Genomic DNA, 24,399 nt, shown 5'->3' with positions numbered 1-24,399 from the left:
ATGTTCTATATACTGACTCAATTCTGTGAATTTCTTTCTTTGAATCATTTTCCAAAGTTAGCCTTTGCTTTTAATTAATTCTTCCTGTCATTGCTTTAAGCTTATTGATTTCTCCAGTTTTGGATTTCTCATCTCTATTTACCATAAAATAAAATGACTAGCAAAATTCCTTCTTAAATACTATTGTTTTGGTTTGAAAATGGAACTGTGTGCAGCAAGATCAGTGTAAAGTTCTGTTTAAATTTAGAGAATTTTATCTGAACTAACAGATATGACATCCTGGTGGTATAGTTTCTCTGAAGGGTAGAAGTGATGTAAATATTAAACTTATTTGAGAAAATTGTTTAAAAAAATATTAAGGGGAAGATGGTTAATTGGGATCTTAGAAAAAGCAAGCAGAATACATTTCTACTATTATTCAGAGATTACAAACTTCCAAATTCATAATAGTACAGGTTCACATGTATTGTGAACTTTATGAAGAACTTGAAATTCATCAAGAAATCCACATTTGAAAAAATGAGAGAATGTTATATTTGAAACTAAAGTGTGGTGTGCTTAAGAATAATTTATTAAATGTTCAACAGTCACTGGCTCAATCAGTCTAAGATTTTGGCTAACTACTAACAAATACTAGTATATACCAATTTCTATTCACTCGTACGTATTAACTCTACATTTCAGTTTAGGAGTTAGTTATCAGTCTTATTAAAAAGCCCTCAGTGTCAGTATTACTCAGATACCAAAATCTAACAAAAGACATAGTAAGACAACTATAGACCGATATCCCTTATGAATAATGAGGCAAAAATCTTCAACAAAAATACCAGCAAACTGAATATAGCAACTTATAAAAGAATTATACAGGATGACTGAACAGGATTTATTCCAGGAATATAAGACTGATTTAAAATGTGAAAATCAATTAATGTAAAACTCCATTAATAGAGAACAAAAACCATGTTATTTCAATAGACCAGAAAAGGCACTTGAAAAATCCAATGCCCTATCATGATTAAAAATGCTCATCGGGGTCAAAACAAGGGGGTTGCAATTGTATGGGAAATATAAAAATAAAATTTAAAATGCTCAAAAAAAAAAGAACATAAAAAAATGCTCATCAAGTTAATAGAAACTTCTTCAACATAATAAAAGACAACTATGAAAAATCTACAACATTATGCTTAAGGGTGAAAGCCTGAATACTTTTCTCTAAGATAGTGAACAAGATAAGAATATCCTAGCCATTTTCATTAATATTGTATTGGAGGTTTAGCTAGGATAATCAGGCAAGAAAAAGAAAAAATATTAAGACTGAAAAGGAAGAAAACTATCTGCTTGCAAATGATCTTATATGCAGAAAATCCTAAGGACTCCACTAAGAAAGCTATTAGAACTAAGGTTAAGTCCCAAAGTTGCAGGATGGAAGATCCATATACAAAAAGTAGCTTTATTTATACATAACCAGCAATGAAAATTCCAAAAATGAAATTAAGAAAACAATCTCATTGACAATAGCATAAGAGAATAATGTATTTAGGTATAAATTTAACAGAAGTCCAAGATTTGTACCTAAAAAATAAAAATATTGTTGAAGGAAATTTAAAATCTAAATAAATGGGAAAACATCTATTCATAAAGTGGAAGATAACATTAAGATGGTGACATTCCCCAAATTGATCTATAAAGAAAAAAAAAATCCCTATCAAATGCCAGATGGTTTCTTTGTAGAAATTCTTTGTAGTTAATCTTAAAGTTCATGTGGAAATTCAAGGGATTATGAAACAACCCTGAGAAAGAACAAAGCTGGAGGACTCACACTTCTGATTTCAGAACTTACCACGAAGTGACTATAATCAAGACTGTGGTAATAGCACAGGACAGACATATATATCAATAGAGCAGAAATGAGAATCCAGATAGAAGCCTGTATGTCCATGGTCAATTGATTTTTAATAAGGATGTCAATACTATTCCAGTCTTGTCTACAAATGGTGCTGTTGTAACAACTGGCTATCCACATGCAGATGAATGAAGTTATACATCTCCCTCACAACACATATAGGGATTAACTTAAAATGAGTCAGAGACCTAAAATTAAGAGCTAAAATTATAAAATTTTCAGAAGAAAACAGTCTTTATGACTAAGAGATAAGAGAAAGTAGAGATTGGGTTATGTTAAAATTTTGTACTTTTGGGTCACAAATGTTACCAAGAAAATGAAAAGGCAACCCTTGAAATGAGAGAAAATATTTTGCAAATCATGTATTTGATAAGGTACTGTATAGAGAATATATAAATACTTGTAACCCAACAACAAAAAGACAAATATATCTATTCAAAGACAGACACAAGATTTGAACACATCTCTCTTTAAAGAGGCTAACAAGAAGCCAATAAACACATGAAAAAGATACTCAACATTATTAGCCATAGAAAGCAGATGGGGGTATTGAGGGGTGACTGTTAATGCGCACAGCTTTTCATTAATAAAAATGTTCTGAAACTATATTGTGATGATGGCTGCATAACCCTGTAAACTTACTAAAAACTACTAAATTATATGCTTTATATTGGTTAAATTTTATATTATAATTTATATCTCAATAAAACTACAAAAAGACTTCTTACTATATGATGATCAGGATATTAAGTACTATGTCCACGTAGGGCTATGAATTTACATTTTCCCTTTAATTACATTAATCTTACTTATCACTGTGATAATTTATTCACACTGTGCACACTTTTTTTGGGGGGTGGGGAAGATGGATTTTTATTTGGTACATGGGGATGAGTTAAGACTATCAAGTGCAACACAAAACTCAACATGCTCAATATGTATGCTTCAGATTTCTACCACTGGAAACAATGAGTTAAGACTGTTTAAACATTCCTCATGTGCTTAGTTTTTGATTACAAGTAGATTTCTAGATAAAGCCTACATATTGACACAAAGACATCTTTAAATATTTTGCTAGTCACCAGATCTTTTGGTGCATGCACACTTTGGATGTGCTTGCTGTATTATATTTAAAAAAAAAATTCTATGTTCTAAGTGTGACTTTTTTCAGGCTTAGTGTCAGTGATGATAACATGAATGGCCACACTAAAGAATTTTCAGTTTTGTACAGGAATTAACAGACCCATGTAAAAACAAAAATGAGTGAGTGCTCTAAGCATCAACAGAAACTAACCAGATGTCAAACTAAAGTTAGGAGTTGTGTACAGAGTGGTTCTAATCTCCAACTTCACACCAGAAAGGATTAACTGTACTTTTAATTTAGTTATATCACTTTCATTTTTAAGGTGTTTTCTACTCACAATTCAAAGAGGAAACAATTAGCTTAACTTTACCTTAAGCCGCTTAAACTGAGTACTTTTCATTTTAAACTTATTAATAATGATTTCACAGCTACATAAATATAGGAAGCAATTTCTGTGAGTTTAAATCAGATCAGTTTTTCCTTAAAAATTTTAGCTCTGTATGTGTGTGTACATTACACACAACACACACACACACACACAGCCTGCATTCATCCAAAGAAGTGGCGTTTCTTAATGATTTAAATCCCTATTGTCCTCACACTCCATTCAGTGTTTAACTCCTTTGTATATATACATAAATGCTTAAAAAAAAATGCCAGCCAGTGATACAACCATTAGAAATAAACTTCCCTTAATTTCTAAGCAATGCTGTAAATACCATAATTACAGCTCAGAGTACTGGTGGAATAGTGGAGAGTTATAACCTTTGGAACTATATAGAAACTGAGTTCAAGTCACAAGTGATTGTAACTTTATGGGTCTTAGGCACCTCACAGGAGTGGAGGTATACTATTATTTTTTTAATTAATTTTTTAATTAGTTCCCATAGAGTTTCCTTCACCAATGCACCCGTGCACCATCACCTCAGTCCCCTGTGCTCCTCCCTCCCTCCCTCCGATCCCTCTCCCGCCTCCTGCCCTGCAGGATGTCTCTGATTTATAATTGTCTGCTTTTGCTTTGTTGTGTTTTGTACTGTTATTATTTTTTTTACACTGATATCTTATTTGGTTCCCCTATATTCCTGCTGTAAGTGAAACCATTCGATGTTTTTTTTTCCTTCTGGCTTATTTCTCTCAGCATAATTCCTTCTCGTTCCACCGATGTTGCTGTGAATGGCATGAGTTAATGGTTTTCTGAAAACTAGTTCGGTACTATAGCTCAGATTGTTTCTTACATGCTCAGGACTAATTTTATATATATACACAATAGAAAATAATTCCTTCCTACTCCTATAAAGTGACCCGCCATGTACCTGTTTATTTAGTCCAGGTGCTTTCAAACCCTGTAATAGTTTATTATTGACATATATTTTGGGAAAACTTGATAGTACAGTCACTTATACTTGCAAAATATCACCACTTAACTCTCCCAAGCAGCCTAATTGTAAAATTCAGTTATTTCATACTGACTCAAATAGCATCGCTAGTGACACATCCACTTTTCAAGTTACTCTTGCTTTAAAGCCCTATTTTCCCACTATTCTGGAAGATTTTCTAGCAGTATATGAGGAGGAATTAGAATGTTTTGGCTTTCCAGAGTTGTTAATTTATGTTCAATAAAGGGAAAATTTTGGTAGGAAAAAAGAAAAAACAACATCCAAACTTTAGATGACCAAGCTTAGTTAGAATTAAATACAGATGGATTTGAAATTAAGTCATATAAAAAAAATGTATTCATAATAGCTATACCTCAATAGAAGTTAGCATTCCATAATTTCTATGGATTTACTTTTGGAAACTGACTTCATATTTTTCCTTTGCATCTTTACGAAATAATTTATTTATGATTAGGTCTACTTACAGAGATAATGAAAAGGAATCAATTAAAAATACACAACTAATAAATGTTACTTAAGCTTGGAAAGGTACTATACAAGGTCTGCAAAGACAGTAACAATTTGAGGAATGTATTTACTCTCTGTTTTTACTGTCTATCTGTGTGGTCTTCAGAATAGCAGTATGACAAAAGTTATAGCACAAACAACTTACAAAGGTTCACCCCAGTTATTTCAGTTCCCTTCAGAAAAGATGAGAGTAGTTTTCTGATACCAGAGAAAATTTCAGAGTCAAGTCTGCTGAATTTTTGCTTTCACAACAAAGCCAACCCCAACCTCCTGTTTATAACTTTGCAGCTACACACCCTTCTACTCCCACTCCCTCTTTTTATAGTCAATCTTCCCACCCTCCACTTGTAACATTTTCTATTATAATTACTTATAATGTTTATTTTTGATTCTGCTTCTACTCCCCTCCCCCCTACACACACTAAAATGCTATTCTACAAGGGCAGGGATTTTTGTTTTGTAAACTGAATATCCTGAACACTCACAACAGTGTCTAATAAATAGGAGGTGCTCAATAATGACTCAGTGGCTGAATGAGTACACATAACAAAGAGCAACAAGAATATTAGAGTGTTACTTAAGAGATTAATTCTCCAGATCAGACTGAGAACACTCCTGAATAATGGTTAAACATCCCACCATTGCTGATGACTCAGCCCACATGTCCCTTAAAGACCCTACCTGCCTGAGTGCGTTCCTATGGCCACCACTGTGCCACTTGGATGAAAATCTGCACAGTGTCCTGGTTCCTAGAAGAGAGACAGACAGCTGTTGGGGAGTACACGAGAAACTCTCCCTATATATATGGGAATAGTAACAAAAACATCTGAAAATAACTTGGTTCATATAAACATGGAATCCTAATCAATTTTATTGTAGGTCCTCCTCCCTGGTGGCGCAAGGGGTTAGGTCTCAGCACTATGAAGCTATTGGCAGCCACTTCAGCAAGAGTTCGATCCCTGGCCAGGGAGCTAACCCACATATGATGTAGCAGACTTCTCCTGTCTCACCCACTGTTCCCCTCATCAGCGTATTTCAGTAGATCCGCCTGTTCTGCTCCCACCCTGTCTCTGGTGAATCTTCTCACCCCGCACCTCTGGCCTACACTCCAGCTCTTGTATGCATAAATAAATAAAATAAATCTTAAAATTTTTTTTTTATTGTAGCCAATGTGAAATACCACGTGCGTATGAGAGGAAAAAGAATTTCAGCGCAGGAAGGAGATATGCTGGCAGAGTAGTGGAAAGGACAGCCAGCTTGTGGCTAGGCAGATCAGGATAATAGCAAATATGTACACATGTCTATAATAGAGTCTGCAAAGAACCTGTATATACATCTTTTGGACAGAAAAGGTGGATATCTGGGTGGAGTAAGGAAAAAAATATAGTAAGAGACCAACTTAAAAAGAAGATGGTAGAGTCTGTGAGCGAGCAGCATACAGCAAATCCAACCAGAGACCAAACCTTCCTGTAACAACTAATGTTCCAAAAATATGTCAAATCTTTTTTATTTCTGAATCTGACAGAAAAACTGAGCTTCTGTTGTGCTGCTTCAGAGTGGATTCAAGTTATACTACATGACTAACCACTTTCCTCTTAACCCCAAGTCCCTTTACCAGACTATACAAATACACGTAGTTTTAACCAGTGCTGAGTCCCCTTTCCTGCTGCTCCCAACCACCACTTGGGGGAATTTCCACAGGGATTATATTTACACCTTGCTTTACTTACATCTACAAGCCTGGTCCATTCCAGCCTGTGTTCCACTGAGTTCCACATGCACACTTGTCTGTCCTGAGCACATGTCAAGAGCAAATCTTTGAAGGGATGTGTGGCAAGACCCCAAAGCTCATCGGTGTGACCCTAAAAATAAAATACACCCATTATTTACCAAATAAAGGTTATCATTTAAAATAGGATTTGTTAATGGATAAAATCATATCATTACCTGTACTTCTATTTGGAAGCCATCATTAAATGTTGCCCGTAAAATAAAGTTTCTTGATGTGCCTACTAAAAATTGATCTGCTTTTCCTTCTGCTACAGCTCTGATTGTTCCATATTGATCAGGAACCTAAAAAAATAAATTTTTAAAGTCATCATACACATACTAACATGCATTGGTTACTACCTGAAAATAGAATTTATAGTTGTAAGCAACTGTTAAGTAATAAATGACAGAATTTCAAATTTGAAAACTAATCTTATGCTAATAATATAATGTTCCACATAATTACATTTTATTGCACATGATATAATACATTTTCAATATTCTTTGCTTAATTCAATTTAAAATTTATATTTTACATTTCAAGACTAAAGGGACAGTAGTAGGGAGAAAGGTGTAAATCCTATTCAATCACATGCAGTTGTGGTCTGGTTTTGTTACTTATAATTCACTTTGTTATTAGTTATAACTTACTAGCTATGTTATTTTATCAAAGATAATTTTTTAAATCCATAAATGAGAAAATACATGCTGTTGTATTATTGATTATTGTAAGGATCAAAATTTAAAAATAATTGCAGGTGAAATTTTTTTGTAAACTAAAAAGCACTATACTGTAGTGTCATAACTGTCATTACTAGGACTCCCTGGCAGATTAATTCCATTTAATGCACTGAGGTAGGTTTATTAATATAATAGTGTTATATTAACAATACAATGATTCCAAAGAATGATTTTCTGAAATAATGCAATTCTTTTTTCTTTATGAAGCAGGATCCAAAATGATCCTAACAGCATGAAGTAATTGAAATCTAAAAAAAAATCCATGATTATGTTAGAAATGGCAATGGGAGGAGTAAACTAGATGGTGTAGATTTTGATTACAAAGGATATGAGTTATAAAATAGTACATGAAGTCATATTTCCTTTTTAAGTAGCACCGTGAGTTTAAGATTGTAATACAGTAACTCTTTGTTTTCTTGGAAATAAAGCCCAAGAGAATCCTCTTCTTTTGAGAAGATTTTCTTTGGAACACACGTTACACTGAGCAACAATTCAAAATTTTAATCACCAAAAAACAAAAGCAATGTCAAACTCTGTGATATTTGCTTTTGCTTTGAGAAACTTAAAAATACTATATTTAACAACTTTATTTCTTGAGATCTCAATACAATTACCAAACTTTCACTGTGCACATAATAGGTTTTATGGATACATTTGATCCATTCATGAAGCAGACATACACAGATTAGCGATGGCACTCACTGTTTAAAAGATTTTTTTTTTAAAGACTTATTTAGTTATACATACAAGAACTGAGGTATAGGCCAGAGGTGCATGTTGTAAAAAAGTAAACTGGTTATTTTGTGTTTGCTGGATTAGAGTATTTGATGCATATATACTGAATTTTAAGTTTGCATGGTTATATTCTTTCATCACTAATAAGTAAAAGTAAACAAGCAATTGCTCTGCCTCATCTTTTCTTTTTATTCTTTCAAATTATTTTAATAAATAATCTGCCTTATCTTGTTTTGTTTTTTGGAGGAAATGACAAAAATGTGCACCAGTGTCTCAGAAAAGTATAAGTTATCTTAATGTGGAAAAAATGCCTGAGTTTAGAGCATTTTTAAATTTTTATATCCTACTTTCATCCTTACCTCTATTTCTCTTTCTGGATTCAGATCATGATCCCACAGAATTATTTTTCTGTCTTTCCCTCCTCCAGTTAATAACATCCCATTCCTCATTTGACAAAGTGTGAACACACTGCCATCATGAGCTTTGATTTGTTTGCTGATCTGATAAACACCTAATATGATGAACAAAAAATAAAAACACAAGTGATAACATTTTCCTTCAGATATTAATGTCTTTTGGAAGAAAACTATCAGAATTACAGAGTAAATTATCAAAAAGTTCCCATGACTCAACAATCATAAACCTATTTTTAATAAGTCTTTTTCAAGGTAGGTAGTTAAATTTAATATAATCTTTTATATTATGTCAATATTTATTTACTTTGAATGTATTTCAAGATACATTCTTACAAAATGGTCAGCTAAAGTAGTGGTAACTATGGAGTTAGGTAGGGTATTTATTACTCTTCTGATTTTATATTTTTAAAATTAGTCCAGCTGTAGCAATGCAATGGCTGACTGACAGCTCAATTTCCTGTTTTCAATATAGCCTTCTATGCTTCTAAACACAAAACCTTGTTACATACTTAAGATCTTAGAATTATGAAATGTTTAATAAATTAAAAATAAAACTAAAGAACAAATACTTGATCAATAATAAAAACAGCTTGTGGCATGATCACCCCCATCAGATTTCCTACTCTCTACCTTCCAACCACAGGAAAGTTGTTTCCTGTGAAACATCTAATGCTAGTTTGGCTAACAATAATTCTGTGTTTAAAATTCAAACAAATTACCAAAACTTCCTTTAGATAGTATTTACTTACAAAACAAATTCAAAGTTTTCTTTCTCATGGGCCTGTACTTCTAACACTTCAATTTAAACCAAATGTTTGAAATATTTGCCAAGAAAAATAATTATATTTGGAATTTAAAAACCTATTGTACCTTCCGGCTTAATCGTGGCCAAGTCTATCCCTTCTCATCACTAACAGAAACAAAGTTTTCATAAAAAGCAACTTCACCTTGCCTGCCAAATAAAGATATTTGGAGGGCTTTCTGTGCCTGTTTAACTATGAAATCAAACGTCAGGGAGACGTTAAAATTTATATCTTCTTAGCATCTGGACAAATGGGGTCACGGTGATTATCTGGAGAGCTGGAAAAATATTGTATCTTAGTTCCTTAAAGGAACTTGGCAAAGATGAAAGAATGAGGATTTTAATGGTGTTGTAGGTAATCTCAACTTCCCAATTTCCACTTAAAAAATGAGTTACTTCATGTAAAAAAATTTATTTCATATTTATAGGAAATAACAAATACCTCACATCCACTTAAACAGAAAATACTGAAACAACCTAAGTATCCATTAACAGAAGAATGGATACAGTTGTGGTATATATATGGTGTGTGTGTGTGTGTGTATATATATATATATATACACACACACACACCGTATATATGAGCATAATGCTCTCATATATATGTGTGTGTGTATATATATATATATATATATATATATATATATGAGAGCATTATGCTCAGTGAAGTAAGTCAGAGAAAGACAAATAATGCCTGATCTCACTTACATTGGAATCTAAAAAAATGAATTCACAGAAAAGAACAGATTGGTAGTGACCAGAGGTGGTGGAGGGAGCGTGGGTGAAGGAGGTCAAAAGACACAAATTTCCAGTTGAAAGATAAATAAGTTTTGGGGATGTAACATACGGAGAGTAACTATATAGTCAACAATACTGCAGAAAAGATTTTAAAAATTCTCATCCCAAGAAAAAACTGTTGCTATATGAAGTGGTTCTAATGCCTTAAAGTTTCCATTCAAACTGCAAGCTACTAATGGTGTTTTCTCAGTTCTGACTCTTCCTGCACTCCCCTCCCCATACACTTATACTCCTGTAAACTCCATTCCTTTGTTTAGGGGCACTGAATAGTTTGAGTTTGTTAACTTTTTAATAACTCACTTCTATAATCCTTGTAGGTACTTTTTCAGATATCTAACTTCGAGATAAAAAGATCCTTGGCTCCATAACTTTTTCTCTTCTATGATGAGCTCAACGAGTTTTAAGGATTTTATGAGTAACTCACAAAAACTATCTTTAATCCCTACCAGGTTTTTCAATGGTTTAGTATATATTAGTTTAAACTGCTAAAAGAAATTAAAAACACTACTATTTACATAAAATCGTATTTCCTTCAAGTTGGCAATCTCTTGATTCTGTTAACACTTTTACATGGCGAGTTTATTCACACTATCCTGGATGTTGCACACACACAACCATCTTTTGCCTTTGTTTGCACTATTTGCCTAAACTGGGATCAAGGTACCATATCTTTTGTAGTCTTGCACAGTTTTTCAGTAGCTTAGCTGAAGTACCATTTATTCTGTGAAGACTTCCCAAAACACTGAAAATCAGGATGATTTCACTCTTAATCTTTAAAATACCATCTATGACTACACATCATCTTTTTCTAATTTATTGGTATTAACCACCTAGAAGGAAAGGTTCAGTAATATATGCTTAATAAATAAACAGTTTAATTTTAAAATGATTACCATGAAGAACCTTAACAATAAAAAGGTAGATGGGTGGCCAGCATATTGTTCCATGGCAACACACACTCTCTCCTGGTCTGTGTAAGAGATGGGACTGCAATAGCAATATTTGCAAATTAAAAAGTGAATTTATATGAGAATACTGTACCTTTAGGTCCTTTCCCAGGTGTGGGTTCTATAGTAGTTTTGCTCCATATAAGTAAGACTCCACCTGAGTCTCCAGTAAGAACATCTCCATTTCCTAGGAATGCCAAGCACTGCACAAATTTTGGTTTTTCATATTTCTACAGTAAAACAATGAGAATTTTTAGTTTTCCCTTTGGCATGATGATTTTATTTTTACTCAAAATTCAAAGCTTTTAACAATGTTATAACATTTTGATCCTTACCCCAAAAATCCCCTGTTTTCTTGTTAGTGAATTGCCACTCCATGTCCAAAAGAAAATATGAGATTTACCACATGTTATTATGGTATTTGCATCTGTTGGATGGAACTCCACAGCCAAAACAACTTCATTTGTTGTCTGTGAAAAGAGAAAAAAAGCCTTAGATGGTTATAGAGCCTTTTCCCCAGCAAGTCCCAACTATCAAATATAATGCTACTGATAATTAAAGGCAGGTATATTTTTAAAAGGAAATATCTTAATACCTTAAACACAATATAGCCGCAATTATAAATGCTATATTATTTTATGTAATAATCCAACAAACTTAATTAAACTTAATTCCAGGGTAATTTTTTTTCAGTAAATTTGCAAAACTTTGAAGAGTGAAATAACACATTTTGTTAAAGAAGTAGTCAAATAGTGTTCAGTTTTATTTTTATAATTTATTTTTATTTATTTATGCATAGAAGAACTGGGATGCAGGCCAATGGTGAGGGTGTGTGTGTGTGTGTGTGTGTGTGTGTGTGTGTGTGTGTGAGAGGATTCACCAGAGACAGAGTGGGGAGCAGAACAGGCGGATCTACTGAAATACACTGCTGATGGGAGCAGAGGGTGAGACAGGAGAGGTCTGCTGTGCCATGTGGGCTAGCTCCCTGGCCGGGGATTGAACTCATGCCACAGTGGCTGGCGACAGCTTGATAGTGCTGGACTTTAACCCCTGAAACACCAGGGAGGTCCCTAGAGTGTTCAGTTTTAATTTTGGGATTAGACAACTATCTACTTTGGCAAATCAGTTGCACAATATGTCTGACATAGCAATGAAACTGGCTTAAACTGCTTGACTATTTTACTTTGTATAAGTGTAGTGTTAATACCCTAAGAGTTATGACAAGTCAATAATTTGATGAATTTCACCAGATGTGTGCTCTTGCATTTTAAGAATGTGCAGTATAGTTCTAAGAGATCACAAAACAAATAATGTATTCTTAAAGATAATAATTTAAAAAACCTTTAAATCTACCTTTATTTCTGCCACTTTTGATTTTTTCTGCCAATCCCATACAGTAATCATATGTTCATTGGAGTCATCAATAACACATAAATGAACACCTGAATCCTAAAGAAAAGTGAAAGACACTGAAAATTTTCAAATAAGACTGGTTTTTAAAGACAAAATATCATACTATAAAAACTGTGAACATTAAGGTAACAAAAAAATCCTTTAAACTGATAGATCCTTAAAATATAGTGAAGATTCTCTTACAAAAAAAATTATTTTTAAAATGTTTTCCCTAGGAAGATAGTCACTTGCCACCTGGCCAATTCTATTATTCAGAAATAGCAAATAATTAATTTTGAGATATCCTAGACCCTTCTGCATCTTTTGCTTCCACCTTAATAACTGTATTTAAAATGTTTTCCCTTGAAGGTAGAGTGAATGTACATAACTTGATGGAATAACTAAAATTAAGGGCTACACGAAGGTTTGCTGATTTCAGTTTTCTATATGACTTAAATTCCTTATAATCTATTTTACTGAAACCATTTTCCTTCACATAATTTAAGTCTTCTAGTTTAAGAAATGTGAATATTAAAAAAAAAATTTCCTGGTGACATTTGTGGTATATACTTTATAATGTCTATGGGACATAAAAATATTGTGGTGAAGAGAGGTACTCTAAGGGAGGGCAGAGCTTACACTCTTTCTCTTAGTTTGTATTGGAAAATTTTCTTAAACTATGAAAAGTTAAGAGCATCCAAGAAGTATCCAAGATAGTCTTATCATTGTAACAGTGATACCAACAACATGACAACAGTTCCTGCTATAGAGATTTTAGGAGGAAAAAGGGTAGTAGAAACATTTCCTTTCCATCTTCTTACATCCCCTTTTCTAAATAAATACCTTTTCCCTAATTTCTGACTCACTGCACTCTAGACATTCAGTACTTTCAAAAGTTAGTAAAGTTCCTAAATTTTCCTAAATCCACCCAAATATATCTTTCTGCTCTAAAAATGTTTCTTCCTCCTCTATATTCCACAAATGCCCATAATTCATAACATAGCTGTTGACAAATACGAACTGAAGGGATATGATAAATACATAAATAAATTTTAAATCATAAATGAGGTCCAATAAAATATAAAGGGATATTTATACCTGAAAATTTAAAATGTTGATCTTAAAATGTAGAATGTCTCCTGTATATTCTATAATAATTACATATAACTGAAGAAGAAACAGAATGAGTAACATCTTGTTTTATTTTCCTCTCAGAATAAAGCCACAAGGTACTGAATTTTAAGCCCATGCTGTCATCAATTCAGAGCTAAGATAATTCATGATTTTCATGATTAAAGAGGTCTGTTACTTTTACTCCAAAGTGACATAAAAAAGCTAGTATTTGTGTAGATTTGGCAGATTTGTGAATTTTCTAAATCAAACAGATCTCCAAGATTCAAGAAACAACAAAAGCACATGCTACTGCTCATTCAAATTGTATTACACTGTGTGTGCATTCTTCTACTTCCTGCTACTATATTGGAATCCTATTTCAGGACAGAATAAAATTAAATATAATCAAGTGTAATATTATGGATCCTATCTATATCAAACTATTTTAGTACTTAGGTCAAAATGTTGGACAACACTAAGCAATAGATAATATCTCATTTTTCAGCTGAGAGATCATTTTCTACGAGCACATACACATAAAGCTGAGCTTAACTTTTTTCTGCTTCTTTGTTCAGTTTGTTTGCTTCTTAAAAAATTGTTACTTACTGCTTTGGAAAAATCCAGGCATCCTACTCCACGCTCAAAAGTTCCAAGTCCAATAATTTGCAGTGTGGATAGACTAACTGAATCCCACACTCTGACGTGGGGTTGCAGAGGCTACAAAAACAAAGGGGGAAACAGGTTAGCAAGCCTAATTGGCACTCAGGTGGATGCAAATAAAAACCACTAGTTTTTACAACACAGTACATACAATCTGCCATGTTTTAAAAAATGATAAGTACTAATAAAAAATAGCTACTCCATTTAGACATGCCCCTAAAGACCTAGAGCAGGTATTATCTTCTGGCAGAAAAACAAATTAACAATTTTGATAATAATACCAGCAAATAATATGAATATTTACTATGTGTCATACACTAAGCATATCACATTTAATATCATATTTTATTTAATCTTCATAATCTTATTAACTGTGTACAATTATAGTCACCATTGACAAAAGAAGAAATGGAGATATGGAGATTTAAATAACTTGCTTGAAGTTATAGAGCTATTATACAGGATTCTAACCCATGCAAACTGCTCCACACTGCTTTTAGCATTACCTTCATTCTTGGAAAAATAACACACACAAAAAAATCAGTGCCCAATAAATTACTAAGCAAACAGTCCTTAACAGAACTGGGAACTGGAAGGGATCTTAGAAATCCAATACAACCATTTAACTCCTTTTCGTTAAAGAAAGTGAAGTCAGAGATGTTATCAGTATGGTCCATATATGGCAATGAGTCATTGCTGATATTTACTGTTGAGTCTTATAAATAAGGGGCCAGTTATGAAAGCCATTTCAACAACATTTCATATCTAAAGATTTTTAAGTATTCAGATCTAGTTATACATAAAAAACGCAGGAGGTCTATCAACTTAAGAACACTGAAGTACAACCTGATAAACAATAGTTATTCTATGTGAAGTTTAGCAATCCTCCCATTTTTATATATAAATAGGATTTTTTAGGGAACACTGACTTTTTAGAAAAAATATTTAATATAAAGTATGTTTACCTTTTGTTGTTTGGAATTTTCTTATATGCTAATATTTTACCCTGCTTATACCAGAAATCCTTTAGTAGTTATATTTTATTTATTTTTTAATATTTTTTTTATTTTTTTTTATTTTTATAGAGGCATGTTTATTTGTTTATTTATTTATGTTTGTTTGTTTATACATGCACTGGGTACAGTCAGAAGCGCGGGAGGGTGACAGAACTCACCAGAGCCAGAGCGGGGAGCAGAGCAGGCAGAAGGACCAAAATACACTGCTGAGGGGAGCAGCGGGCGGCAGGAGAGGTCTGCGCGCCATGTGGGACCCTCCTCCAGTGGCTGGGGAGCAGCCGGGGATTGAACCGGCGCCGCAGAGGCCGCGGGCAGCTTCGTAACCCAGTGCTCAACCGCTGCACCACCGGGGAGGCCCAGTAGTTATATTTTAAAAGTATAAATGTGTGGTGGCTAAAATTACAATTTCATTCTAAGAGCAACATTCCAGATTCATGTACAGCATAAAATTGTGCCACTCACCCTTCCATCTTTATCCACTCCAGCAATCTGTCCAGTTGCAATCCTAATTTTGTCAGGATGTACAGCAAGGCTAAAAGTAGTATTAACAACAACTTAAAAATACAAGAAACATGTGAACAGCAGAAATATGCCTAGAATCCTATTTTTCAGTTTTTACAGTAAAAACACACCAAAACTTATTTTATTACTTTAGCAAATCAAATGAGCATCAATTATCTAAATGATTTTTTAAGTTTGACCTGTACTTCCCTTTCTTGGCTAATTAAACTGAACATTAAATTTTAAGAAAATATTTATTCACAATTGTGGCATAATAAACATTTCATTTGCTTATGTCCCGTTCTAGTCTACTATCCTCAGGCATATATAGTCACCCGGTTTTAAATTACAATGAAGATGCACTACTGTATTGTGTATTTTCATCTATTAAAGTAAGCATTTTTCCACTTTGCTACATAATCCTTACCATATTTTGACTCATCAGATCTATCATTTCTGCTAATCCATGAAAGAACACAGCAGTGAACAACTCCACACATAGTGCCTCCAGTCTTTTATTATTTATTTGCTAGACTCATATAAGTCAAACTGGGTGCAAAGAATTTTAAAATATCAACTGAAAACAGTACATCATATATGCTCAAACTTCTCATGATACATATATAAACTATTAGCAAAATTTTAAAAAACAAACAAGGAGTAAGCTAAACTGAGAAAATAATCTTTTTTGGTTTTAGTATGTACTGCTCATTTCTTTCCAGAAAACTAGCGGCAATTTAAGTTGTCCTTAGAAATAAAAACGTTTCAAAAGTTTCACTACTATTTGCCCATATTAAGAATTAGGTCTTTTAAAATGCCTTGATGATATGATTGGGAGGAGTATATAATAATAGATATATAAAGCTTCCCCATTCTTTCTTTATAGCAGGTGGTAACTTATAGCTAGTGCACAACTTCACTAGTCCCCAACTGAAAGATATTTAGGCTGTTTTCAATCTCTCTATCATACATAGTGTTGTAATAACTCTGTATATATTATTCTTCAAGTGTAAAAGACAAGATTTTAATTATATCTAAAAGCTTAACAAATCTTTGTAATATATTAATAGACATTAATTTTTTGAAGCTATAATTGCTAGAGTAATATGGATATAAGAAAGTGTTAAATGCTGGGATGCGTTCAAAGCAACAGGTCAGTGAATTTAATTAAGGAGCAACAAAATTGGGTAATTTTATTTTTTTAATAAATATATATATATTTTAAGATTTATTTATTTATTTTATACAAGCACTGGGTACAGTCAGAAGTGTGGGAGGGTGAGAGAATTCACCAGAGACAGAGAGGGGAACAGAACAGGCAGATTGACGAAGTACACTGCTGAGGGGAGCAGCGGGAGTGGCAGGAGAGGTTTGCGCGCCATGTGGGACCCTCGCCCAGTGGCCTGGGAGCGAACCGGCGCTGCAGAGGCTGTGGGCAGCTTCGCAACCCAGCGCTCAACCGCGGCGCCACAGGGGAGGCCCAAAATTGGTTAATTTTAAAGGATTAAAATTAAGCAGTTCTCACATTTTTTATAGCCACAATTTATTTTTTTCCAAACAGAAAAGCCTCAAGTTCAAAATTTATCTGCACAAAATAAATCCTCAGTAAATTATTTAGTAATCAATAATACCCAGAAATCTGTAAAAGTCCAGAGTCCCTAACATTTATTTGATACTTCTGGTCAGAAGAAAATGACCATAAGGGATCTAAGAAAACAGAAGAGGTCCCAAGTGAAATAGATAGGGGATATGTTTCATTGCTGCTGACACCATGTTATTTTTGGAGACCTCTAAGTTCCCTTTCCTTTTAAAAATATAGTCTATAGGGGAAAACATATATATATATATATATATATATATATATATATATATATATATATGCGCACACATATATTTCTATTCTACAAAATATCCCACAATATCCATACATTCTGAGCTTCCTGTAAGAAGTCATTTTTAATAAAACTCAAATTTGAAAATACACAAAAACAAAAGCATGGAAAGAAAAAAATGAACAAATGTTAAATGATACCAACCATTTCACACAGTCTGTATGACCAAGGTAGTGTCGTTGAGTTCTTTCCTCATAATTAAATAGTACTACTACTGATGCTATGAAATAAACTATTTCCCCAGTAGGAAGAAGGTAAACATTAGCTCGACAATCTTTTCCTCGATAACCGTATCTTAAAAGAAAGAGTCAAGGTTTTCAGTAAGCATAGTTTTCAGAGTGTTAAACTGACAATTTTTTTATGGATACTAGAGGGAATCAAAGAAAGATTAATGAAAAAAAGACTGGATAGAAACTAGAAAACTCATTTCCTGCAATTATCTGGAATCTTTTTTTAAAAAATTATTTATTTATGCATACAAGAACTGTTGTACAGGCCAGAGGCGCGGGGGTGGTGGTGGTGGTGGTGGTGGTGGTGAGAGGATTCACTAGAGACAGAACAGGCAGACTGACTGAAATACACTCCTTAAGGGAGCAGTGGGCAAGACAGGAGAGGTCTGCTGTGCCATGTGGGTTTCTCCCTGGCCAGCTGGGGTTCGAACTCGTGCTGCAGAGGCTGCAAATTGCTTCATAGTGCTGTGTTCAACCCGTTGCGCCACCAGGGAGGCCCCTCTGAAATCTTTTTATGTCTTAAGTTTCCTCATTTGCCAGATAAATGTACACTGAGTTCCTAATATGTGTTAGGCAGATAGTTGAATGTTCATTTTTGTACAAAACAAATGTGGGACTTGTATCCCTGAAACTAACGCTCTTGCAAAGATGACAAAAATAAACACCAGGTGTATCACTAGAAACTGTGGAAAGAAAAATAACAAGATGCTAGGAGAAAGCATACAAGGAGGATTTAAATGGAGCAAGAGATCAAAAGAAGAATTATCAGAGCAAGTGACAATTATACTTGATATGTATGACAACTAAGAGATATTTAGACACAATTACGGCAAGCAGAATTTTTGTTAAAAAGTTGTAAAGAAATGTATGATTGTTGAATTTACCCAAGCTAATTTCTGTCCATAGGAGGGAATGATTCAAGGGCTGGGGGAAGAGAGATTAGGAGAATGGAGGCAGAAAGCAAAGTTCAAACTATTAGCTTCTTTTCGCGCAACAGTTTTTAAGAGCTTTTATAGGAAGTGAGAATTTCTAAGTGAAATTAGGAAAGCTCTATTTTAATTCTTAGAACAGTATGATGAGGTAGGGGTTATTAAGTGAAGAAAGAAAGAAACATTCATTGGGAGCAAGTGGCAGAGCCAAGACTTCAACACTGATCTTCCATTTCCAGTCTGGTACAGTTGCTATCACACCACAAAAACCTGCTGCAATGTTTATAGACTAATGCTTGCCTTATCCTAAGGTGCCAATTTGGTGGCTTTAAATTGCTAATAGCAATATATATGTAATATGTGAAAGGATTAGAGATGACACCTCTTTACCTTCCCAAGTGGTTATGTTTATTTTATATATATATGTATCTATGTATGTATGTATGTACGTATGTATGTATATGTTTTGGTATGTTAACGATTTGGTAGAGATTAGGTAAACTAATTTTTCCTAACTAAAAACAAAGCAAACAAATTTGCTGTCATGGCAGAAAGGATACGCCCACTCCAGTTTGAGCTTCTCAGGAGGCAATTCTGTTCTGATGTCATCATAGTTGTCAACATCAGAAGGAATAAACATTGTAATTGGCCGACCTCGCATAAACATTTTAACATATTCTCCTTCTGTTGAAACACAAAAAAAAAAAATTAAGTGAGTTGTATTTTCTGAATAATCAAAATAGAAAATTAGATTACTAATGCGATACATTAAAAACCAGCTACTTCAGAGTTCTAGTCTCATAATAGAGCTGTTTATTTGTAAAGGCCTAGTCCAACTTATTATAGGAAAAAATACTCATTAAAGAAAATGAGAATATTTTCATAATTAAAATATAATTTGTTTGTATAAGTTGACACAGTTCTAAAAGAAGGTCAGGAAGGTTGAGGTAGAAAAATACGAAAGAAAATAATTTTATGATAGAAGTTTCTCTGACAGTTGAAAAGAAGAAATAGATTACCTGGAGAGACAATAACCATATCCACCACACTAACTGAGCAACATACTGATATTTAATGACGTACAAAATACATGACCTCAAAATATTCTGAGAGGAGTCAAACACCCTCAAGAGTCAGGATTGGAAGGGAGACTACAAACTCTGCTACAGGGGAGGAAAAAAGAGGGAAATTATATAATAAATTGACACCCTAAAGTAAGTAGGACAAGGAGATACAGATAAGATGACTTAGGGAAGTAGTTGCAGCTGGTAATCATTTAGTTATCATCAAAGTCCAGCTATGCTGAAAATCATCAGGAAGCATAGCCCACTCTTAGATTCAGAAGTAATAAAGACATATACCATGTGGTGTTAAAACCATGGCGTGGGAGGTCCCTAGCCCTTTCTTAGATTAAAACCTGAGATCAAGCACACTGCAATAATAATAAAAATAACTTGAGCTTCTCACCCACAATGGGACAGTTTTTTAATCTGACTGAAAAAAATACTCGCAGGCATTCAGCCAGTAATGTGTCTTTTCTCCTTCCACGATTTGTTTTCTATAAACTATTGAATGTACTCTACTCTTTAGTAAGTTATCATTAGAGTCCTATGGCTGTATTAGCCTCTCATTGTTCCTAAGGTTTTATTACCCTCTGGTGTTGACAGCATTTTCAGTCTGTTTCTAATTCTATTTTCATATCATGCCAGACAAGTTATCAAGTGCTGGATATTTCTTCTCTCTTTCTCTTTTAGGTTATTGTCTAACAATTTCCCAATCACCACCAACATATATTAAACCTATTTATACGTAAACTACTAGAAATGTTGAGGCCAATGAAGGGTGTTTGGTGGTATTTTTTTTTTAATATTTATTTATTTATTTATACAAGTACCGGGTACAGTCAGAAGCGCGGGAGGGTGAGAGAATTCACCAGAGCCAGAGCGGGGAATAGAACAGGCCTACTGACAAAGTACACTGCTGAGGGGAGCAGCAGGCAGCAGGAGAGGTCTGTGCACCATGTGGGACCCTCCCGGGTGGCCGAGGATCGAACCGGTGCTGCAGAGGCTGCGGGCAGCCTCGCAACCGAGCGCTCAGCCGCTGTGCCACCAGGGGAGGCCCTGGTGGTATTTTTTTAAGGGTACAAGAAGCAAAATAAGCCTATCCATTTGTTTAAATGAAGTTGTTTCCTACTGTAAATATTGAATTGATTCCAGACTTGTCTTTTTAATATTTTTAGTTTTAGACAGTTACAGATCTTACAAACACTTACTGGCATATGTTAAATGTAAGTTGTCTTAGAACCCATACTCCTAATTAAAAAACTGTTTCCTTCCACTGTTTTAAAAAAAATGTTAACCAAAAGTGGTTGTAGGCACAATTGTAAAGTAAGGGAAGTGGGAAGTTGCTCTTCCTCCCCTTCCACCTCTTAGTAGTGATATGCGTCCAGCAAAGAGAACAAGTAAGGGATAGTTATCAAAGGGGAAAAAGCTCTTCTTTGCTAACAGAGGCAGGTTAGAATACCATGTTGATTCTTTTATCAACTGTCAAGCAGCACAGCAATTAAGTAAAAATAAAGGATCTGTTGCTTATCAACTTTAATATAAAAATGGCAATGGATGTTACAATGAAAATGTTTTTCCCTGTTGGAAACTGGCATTTTGTATGTTGAAGACCAACTATGTAATAAAGGCACAGTGAATAACTCCTGCACTGAGAAGGAGTTAATTCCTTTTAGAGGAAAGAACATGACCTGTGGAAAACTGGTCAGGATTTGAATTCCAGATTTATCACTAACTACCTGTATAACTTTGGCCTCATTTTCCTAATGCACAATATATACTATTACTTACCATTCAGTTTAAATAAGACATGACACTGTGAAGTATGAGGTCCCTGACAAATACTTATTCTCTTCCCTCTGCGGGGGAAACTGCTATAATTTCCCGATGTCTAGAAACTGCTTACATGATTTAACATATTTAATATCTCTTCTTAAACTTTAAAGTGACTGTCTGCCAGATAGCAAGTATAGGCAAATTAGTCAGAAATCTGTTGGTTCTATCATGTATATTTTAAAACAGAGGTCAGGAAATGCAAATAAGAGCAGTGGTGCAACTGAGGATGACTAGGGCTGGGGGTGCTGGATATAACCCATGTGCCCTCTCAGAGAGGCAGCAGCTGGTCAGCTCCATGAAAGATGTGGGCCCAATATTGCTAGATCTTCCCATTTTTCAAGAGAAATAGGAACTCTGTAACTTGTGAAATCTTAATTTTCAAAAGTTCCTCCCTTGCCAAGGAAAAATACTGTTTGAAAACATACCTTTGGTTTGCATATAGCACAGCACACAGGTCACTAATTTGCAAACATCCCCACTTCCCCTTCCCATTTTTTAAAAACAAAGAGTCTTTATCTTGGGAAATTAGGTAAAATTATACAGGTCAAGAGCCTCTTTCCTCCTCAATTATTGTTCAGTCGAATTCTCACTTGAGACAGACTTCTTAAACTTATAGTCAAACGATTATAAGTCAAAGGATTCAGCAGTCAATTTGTTTGTTTTACTCCAATGCTACTTTCTAGCTATCTTTATTGTTTGCCATGAAAATCAAAGGGAAAAGGTTGGGCATAGAATTGGTCAAAGAAGAGTATGGGATTAGTAATATTACAAAGTCTGGTGATCCAAAGAATATGAAGAAAAGAAATTATTAAACTATCTCATGTAAGTAGTAAACATGGTATAAAGCTATTAGTATCCAAGAATGAAGTTGCTGCTTAGAGAAATGTAACCAATCTCAACACTATCTCCGACTTGGATTTGTGAAAATTCTCTGGATTGAAAGACAAGCTATACAGTACAGTAGAAAGAACAAGAAGCTTTGTGATAGGCAGACCTTGGTTTGAATCCAAGCATTACCATCACTTACTAGAGTATGTACAAAGAAAGTATTCTTGAATATGATCACTTAGGGTGTGGCTAGTCTGAACTGAATTATATGCTGTATTAAAATACATACCAGATTTTGAAGACAGTATGAGAAAAAGGGAAAAATCTCATCAATTATTTTTTATAAAGATGATATCTTGCCATTTGTGATAACATGGATAAAATTTGAAGGGATTATGCTAAATAAAACAAGTCAGAAAGAGCAATACTGCATAATTTTACCCTCATGTGGAATATAAAGAAACAAAACAAATCAACAAAAACATGTTGGATTCTCACAACAAAATGGAGGCTAAAAAGAGGGGAAGAGATTGGGGAAAGGATGGGAGGAATGGTTAGAGGGGGCCTTTGAATAGTGGTTAGGTAGCAGTTAGAATGGTGGTGGTGTGTGTATATCATGTTTGAAGGGGCATAAAGGTAAACCAATGCTACCTCAATTTTAAATTTTTTTTATATTTGTGCATTGAAACAATACTTTTAAATAAATTAATCTTTTTTTTAAAAGATTTATCTTTATTTATACAAGCACTGGGTACAGTTAGAAGCGCAGCAGGGCGAGAGAATTCACCAGAGCCAGAGCGGGGAGCAGAGCAGGCAGAAGGACCCAAGTACACTGCTGAGGGGAGCAGTGGGCGGCAGGAGAGGTCTGCGCGCCATGTGGGACCCTCCTCCGGTGGCAGGGGAGCAGCCGGGGATTGAACTGGCGCTGCAGAGGCCGCGGGCAGTTTCGCAACCCAGCGCTCAACCACTGCGCCACCGGGGAGGCCCTTAAACAAATTAATCTTATCTGTGTCTTTTTACACTTCAAAATGTGGCTACTGTGGCTATGATTCAAAATGTGGAAACCTTTCAAATTACATGTGTGTTATACATTCTATCTTTATTGCAGTGTACTACAGAGACATAGTTGAGGCCCTTAGGATAATCCACAGAAGTTCAAATACCTGATAATAAAGTTTACTTATAATCCAAATAGTGCTAGCTTGGGCTCTGGATCCTAACATTAGTGAATCAGAGAGTATAACAGAAGAGGAAGCTGTTTCTGCTGCTGAATTATCTTTGGGAATTCCGAGTGAATACCAGGTCAAAAATTGAAAATAAGTCTGATGCTACAGACTTATTATTTTGTGTCCTTCTCATATACCTCCTAGTACTTCCCCCTTCAGTCTCTCCAGGTTTTGCTAATTCTTCTATGTTAGCATCTTTCCTAGATTTCCAATCCCCCAAAGTGCTTCAAATTACAAAATGAGATTGAAGTTCCCAGATTGAAGTGCTTTGGTTATTTCAAGTACTTTGAGAAAAGCGGTATTGGTGAAATGATTTATATTGATGCAAATAACTTGTTATTAAAGTATTTACATATTTAAAAGATGCTCATTAAAATGTATTTTTCACAGATTGTAACAAATGGAAGGAAAATTTTAGGCAGTGTAGTTAGTATCAAGCATATGCTGTTCTAAGATCAATTCCTCCAGTGATTTTTTTCTTCACAGCTTGCTTTATTTCTGGACAGGGATTTTTTTTTTTTTTAAGTAGTTTTTCAAAGGCAACAAGCGAGCTTCAGGGGTTTGAACTATGACTGCATTTATTTGTGTAATGGGTCCTGCCTGTAGAAAGTCTTC

At 34.3% G+C, this 24,399-nt stretch overlaps 1 protein-coding gene across 1 annotated transcript in view; it reads right to left on the bottom strand.

Annotated features, from left to right (window-relative positions):
- Nucleotides 1-24,399, bottom strand: part of EML4 (EMAP like 4) — a gene marked incomplete at both ends in the record, with an annotated part of 81,771 nt that overhangs the window by 17,991 nt on the left and 39,381 nt on the right. Inside the window, 11 exons of the mRNA XM_084234941.1 lie at nucleotides 5,573-5,640; nucleotides 6,622-6,753; nucleotides 6,839-6,964; nucleotides 8,497-8,648; nucleotides 11,195-11,330; nucleotides 11,436-11,570; nucleotides 12,454-12,549; nucleotides 14,212-14,322; nucleotides 15,744-15,813; nucleotides 17,819-17,968; nucleotides 19,394-19,517. Of these exons, the coding sequence (XP_084091067.1) occupies nucleotides 5,573-5,640; nucleotides 6,622-6,753; nucleotides 6,839-6,964; nucleotides 8,497-8,648; nucleotides 11,195-11,330; nucleotides 11,436-11,570; nucleotides 12,454-12,549; nucleotides 14,212-14,322; nucleotides 15,744-15,813; nucleotides 17,819-17,968; nucleotides 19,394-19,517 (1,300 nt within the window). The remainder of the gene's footprint in view (nucleotides 1-5,572; nucleotides 5,641-6,621; nucleotides 6,754-6,838; nucleotides 6,965-8,496; nucleotides 8,649-11,194; nucleotides 11,331-11,435; nucleotides 11,571-12,453; nucleotides 12,550-14,211; nucleotides 14,323-15,743; nucleotides 15,814-17,818; nucleotides 17,969-19,393; nucleotides 19,518-24,399) is intronic.

Source organism: Talpa europaea (assembly GCF_964194135.1).
Source record: "Talpa europaea genome assembly, chromosome: 6".
In the NCBI taxonomy this organism is placed as follows: domain Eukaryota; kingdom Metazoa; phylum Chordata; class Mammalia; order Eulipotyphla; family Talpidae; genus Talpa; species Talpa europaea.
Note: the sequence above shows the minus strand (reverse complement) of the source record. Positions and strands in the feature narration are given on the sequence as shown.